Source organism: Formica exsecta, unplaced genomic scaffold (assembly GCF_003651465.1).
Source record: "Formica exsecta isolate Colony F162 unplaced genomic scaffold, ASM365146v1 scaffold47, whole genome shotgun sequence".
In the NCBI taxonomy this organism is placed as follows: domain Eukaryota; kingdom Metazoa; phylum Arthropoda; class Insecta; order Hymenoptera; family Formicidae; genus Formica; species Formica exsecta.
Window position 1 is genome coordinate 2,015,616 of NW_021851936.1, and position 4,620 is coordinate 2,020,235.

A 4,620-nucleotide genomic window follows, 5' to 3' on the forward strand; every position below is an offset into this window, starting at 1 on the left:
TGGGGGAGAGGGGAGGGGGGGGGGCGGGAAGGAAAAGACGGAAAGAGGCCGGAGGTCTAACTCCTCGTATCCATTTACAAGTTTTAAATCGTTCCACCGGCGTGCCTTTTGAAAGAAACCTTTTACCTTTATTCTCAATGCACGATAAAATTCTGAAATGCGCGTTCGCCGGCCGCGCGGCTTTTAAACGTTAACACGCGCTTGCTCGGTACAATGGCGGCGGGGTCGCATTATACTCGAGAATCGGAGGGAGAACAAGTGATATAGGAAGAAACAAGGGGTCGACGAGTGGGTGACGAAGGGGTGAAGAAGAGTGCCGTGCTACTAAGTGGAAAGAAGACGGCGGTGAGAGAACGAAGAACTGTTCCTTTCGTCGTCGTCGTCGTTTGCTACTTTGATTTCTTTGCACAAAACGAAATAGAGCTGCACCAACAGGGATAAAAATCTTATTTCGCGTAATTCACATTTATTTGTATATTAGCGCAATTTTTATCCCATTTGATTATATTGTATATATTGATCTATCGTGTAATATGTTACGTAAATAAATGTCTTAATGGATATCTTTATATAATACGGAGAGTAAATACTTTTTTTTTTTTTTTACACAAAACTTCTATACAAGTGGAATATATATTTCGTCAAAATCAATTATAAATAAATGCCGTGAGCATTATTAATTAGCGCCAGCTTAAGTCTGATGACTTAATTCGATATAGTAATGACAGCAATCCCTAATAATGAAAGATGCGCGCTCAGCTTTCGCCTCATCGATCCGGTATAATGTATTTAAGTGAGTGTTCCCGAGATCGTAAATAATCGTTTTTGTCACAACCGCTCCATTCGCCCATTCGCGCGGCTTTTACGAAACCGTAAGATATCCCCGTTCGATTTGCATCCTCGTTGAACGAGGGAAGGATACTCTGTAATCGCTCGACCTGGGAGACCGCGACGGTAATTCCATGCCATTGGAACAGCTTATGGATCATTTAAGGAGCTCTCGAGGGCCGAGAGGATGGTCCACGGGAAAGGGCGAGGGATATCTCAAGTTTTTTTTTTTTATTAAAATGAGCGCATTTGCGGCGACCAGCGATTGCTCGGCCAGCTGAGCACGCATTTTTTTCCTCGCCTCGTTCAACTCCACGGCGGTTGGTCGGTCGTTGAGAGCGGTTACATCCCTCTGTATGTCGACCACGGCGCGAAAATGGAGCTTTGCGGGAAGGCTACGGAGGTCCGGTTACGGAGATAAATTTCCTTATAAAAATTCGAATTCCATCGGGGAAGAGATGCCCCGCTATTCGCAATTTATTGGGGCTTTTGTGAATCGCTGACCGTGCTCTTACATGTCTCTCGGTCATTCTTTGTCGTTTTTAACGACGTAAAAGAAGCGCGCCTTCAAGATGACAAGCATTTTATCCTCGGAACGATTAAAGACTTCATTTTATATTAGAAATATTTTAAAATATTATTCATTAAAATATATCTCAAAAAATAAGTTCATTCTCTCACGGAATAAATCATGATACTCGACTTCTAAAGGGAAGCAACTTCTTGATACCTTGTTTCATACCGCTTGAAAAGACAAACGCTATTAAGGAATGTCAATGGTGGTCCACGATGCCACATTACGCTCTTAAGGGAGAGAACAGTCAAAGTGATGGGAGCAGGGGGCCGCGAAGCAGGGTAGTTAAATGTTACCAGTGTCAGGACATGGCCTTTGTGTTAGGGGAGTGCTTGGGCTCCATGGAGTTAGCTAGAGAGACTGGCAGAGTACTATAAATTACATAAATGAAGTAAGCCCCTTCCGCGCTCAAACGGACGTCTTGCCAAGTTTATAACTTAATCACTCGTGCTACCTCGTAGTAAGAGGAGAAGCTTAGGCGGATGAGAGAATGCGAGAGACGCAACGGAACGTTCGAGATGGGAGCTGGTATATCGGAGACAGATAGCGAGGAGGATGTAAGAGAGAAAGAATCCGGCGGAGAACGAGCCGAACGATTAATGGTGTCAGCGTTGAATAATTGAATGTGTCGCGCACATATTGCTTCAACACTGCCAAGTTTCTTTTTCTCCGCGACCTGCTTGTTTTAAAGCAGGATATATAAATAAAGATATATCTTAAACTACTAATTATTTTCTCGATCATTTATTTATCTTTTGATCGATTACACATCCTAATTAAATTCCTAATTTAAATAAATGTGAACGCGCTTTGAAGTATTTGCTTGAAAAGACCGTATGTAATGTATAGAATTTTTTTTCTTTTTTTCCTAATCTCATTATTTCCTATATATACACATTTGAAAGTTTCATTAAGCGCTAAAATTCTTTCTCTCTAAACTCACAGCAGGAGATAAAACTTTTGAAAATTTTATTGGGAAAAATATTAGTTCTATGGAAATTAATTATAGTAGTCTGGTAGTCTTTGACATAACTTCATGAAAATGAAGTAAAATCCTGCATTGTCGGTTTATATTTGTCGGGAATGATTATCGGGTGCTTTTTAATTACGGGACACCTAGCGTAGCTTCAGCAACTGTTTCAGTACGGAAACTCAAGTTTTTTTTTTTTATTAAAATGAGCGCATTTGCGGCGACCAGCGATTGCTCGGCCAGCTGAGCACGCATTTTTTTCCTCGCCTCGTTCAACTCCACGGCGGTTGGTCGGTCGTTGAGAGCGGTTACATCCCTCTGTATGTCGACCACGGCGCGAAAATGGAGCTTTGCGGGAAGGCTACGGAGGTCCGGTTACGGAGATAAATTTCCTTATAAAAATTCGAATTCCATCGGGGAAGAGATGCCCCGCTATTCGCAATTTATTGGGGCTTTTGTGAATCGCTGACCGTGCTCTTACATGTCTCTCGGTCATTCTTTGTCGTTTTTAACGACGTAAAAGAAGCGCGCCTTCAAGATGACAAGCATTTTATCCTCGGAACGATTAAAGACTTCATTTTATATTAGAAATATTTTAAAATATTATTCATTAAAATATATCTCAAAAAATAAGTTCATTCTCTCACGGAATAAATCATGATACTCGACTTCTAAAGGGAAGCAACTTCTTGATACCTTGTTTCATACCGCTTGAAAAGACAAACGCTATTAAGGAATGTCAATGGTGGTCCACGATGCCACATTACGCTCTTAAGGGAGAGAACAGTCAAAGTGATGGGAGCAGGGGGCCGCGAAGCAGGGTAGTTAAATGTTACCAGTGTCAGGACATGGCCTTTGTGTTAGGGGAGTGCTTGGGCTCCATGGAGTTAGCTAGAGAGACTGGCAGAGTACTATAAATTACATAAATGAAGTAAGCCCCTTCCGCGCTCAAACGGACGTCTTGCCAAGTTTATAACTTAATCACTCGTGCTACCTCGTAGTAAGAGGAGAAGCTTAGGCGGATGAGAGAATGCGAGAGACGCAACGGAACGTTCGAGATGGGAGCTGGTATATCGGAGACAGATAGCGAGGAGGATGTAAGAGAGAAAGAATCCGGCGGAGAACGAGCCGAACGATTAATGGTGTCAGCGTTGAATAATTGAATGTGTCGCGCACATATTGCTTCAACACTGCCAAGTTTCTTTTTCTCCGCGACCTGCTTGTTTTAAAGCAGGATATATAAATAAAGATATATCTTAAACTACTAATTATTTTCTCGATCATTTATTTATCTTTTGATCGATTACACATCCTAATTAAATTCCTAATTTAAATAAATGTGAACGCGCTTTGAAGTATTTGCTTGAAAAGACCGTATGTAATGTATAGAATTTTTTTTAGCATCGAGCAGAATTAATTTTCCATATAACCGAGAATCGTCTTCCCGTTATATGCATTTGATACGCATGTGGAATATACATGCAAAAGTAGTTATGTACGTATAAAAGATGTGAAAGAGCTGGCTATGGTTTCTCTAGTGAGAGAAATCTCTGTTTACCTTCTATTACAACGAAAAGCTCTTTCACGCGTCGGTTAAGTATTTTCTTGATGCCACTTTGTAATAATTCCAAAGTAAACTCGCGTGATCTGATCCAGTTCAAAGCCTCTTCAAATCTCATCCTCAGCAGTTATTTCTTTATGAAATTTTTAGCAAAAGTACATTTAGTATTTAGCAAAAGGCAACAATTATTCGATAAATTAATGGAGAAGAAGTCTTTCCGAATACAAACAAAATTTCTGTTATAATTTCAACTTATTGCCAAGGATGGATGTACCACAATGAGCGACATACACGAACCATTTTAGAACTCTAATAATCCCAATAAACCGTAACGAAATACCTCCCGAGATCTATCTCAATCATCAGCCTCCTGTCAAATCTCGTTCGAAGCCCATCGGACGCTTCACCCGTCTCTCCGTCTCTCCTCACCTGTCTCTATCTGACATTTCAAGGTCGAGTGCAAGAAGGCACAGCCGAAGGAAGTGATGCTCCCAGCGAATCTGGCCAAGACGCGAGCGGCCAGCAGAGGCGCATACGGTGAGTTGGTGATGGTCGCGACACCCACCCCCGCCACCTATCGCTACGCGCCGTACCCCCTGCCGACGGCGGCCGCCGCCGCTGCACATGCGGCCGCGGCGGCCACCGCTGGTCCCCCTCACCACCACTTGCTGGCTCCGTTAGTCGCTA

At 42.4% G+C, this 4,620-nt stretch overlaps 1 protein-coding gene across 3 annotated transcripts in view; it reads left to right on the plus strand.

Moving 5' to 3' along the window:
- The first annotated feature begins 3,838 nt into the window (after positions 1 to 3,838).
- Positions 3,839 to 4,620, plus strand: part of LOC115241168 (RNA-binding protein Musashi homolog Rbp6) — a 45,548-nt gene continuing 44,766 nt past the window's right edge. For 2 of the 3 annotated variants that reach the window (XM_029816788.1, XM_029816787.1), the window contains exon 1: positions 3,839 to 4,470. In XM_029816788.1, the coding sequence (XP_029672648.1) occupies positions 4,419 to 4,470 (52 nt within the window). In that variant the 5' untranslated portion in view covers positions 3,839 to 4,418. The remainder of the gene's footprint in view (positions 4,471 to 4,620) is intronic. The other variant, XM_029816789.1, reaches the window with a different exon arrangement.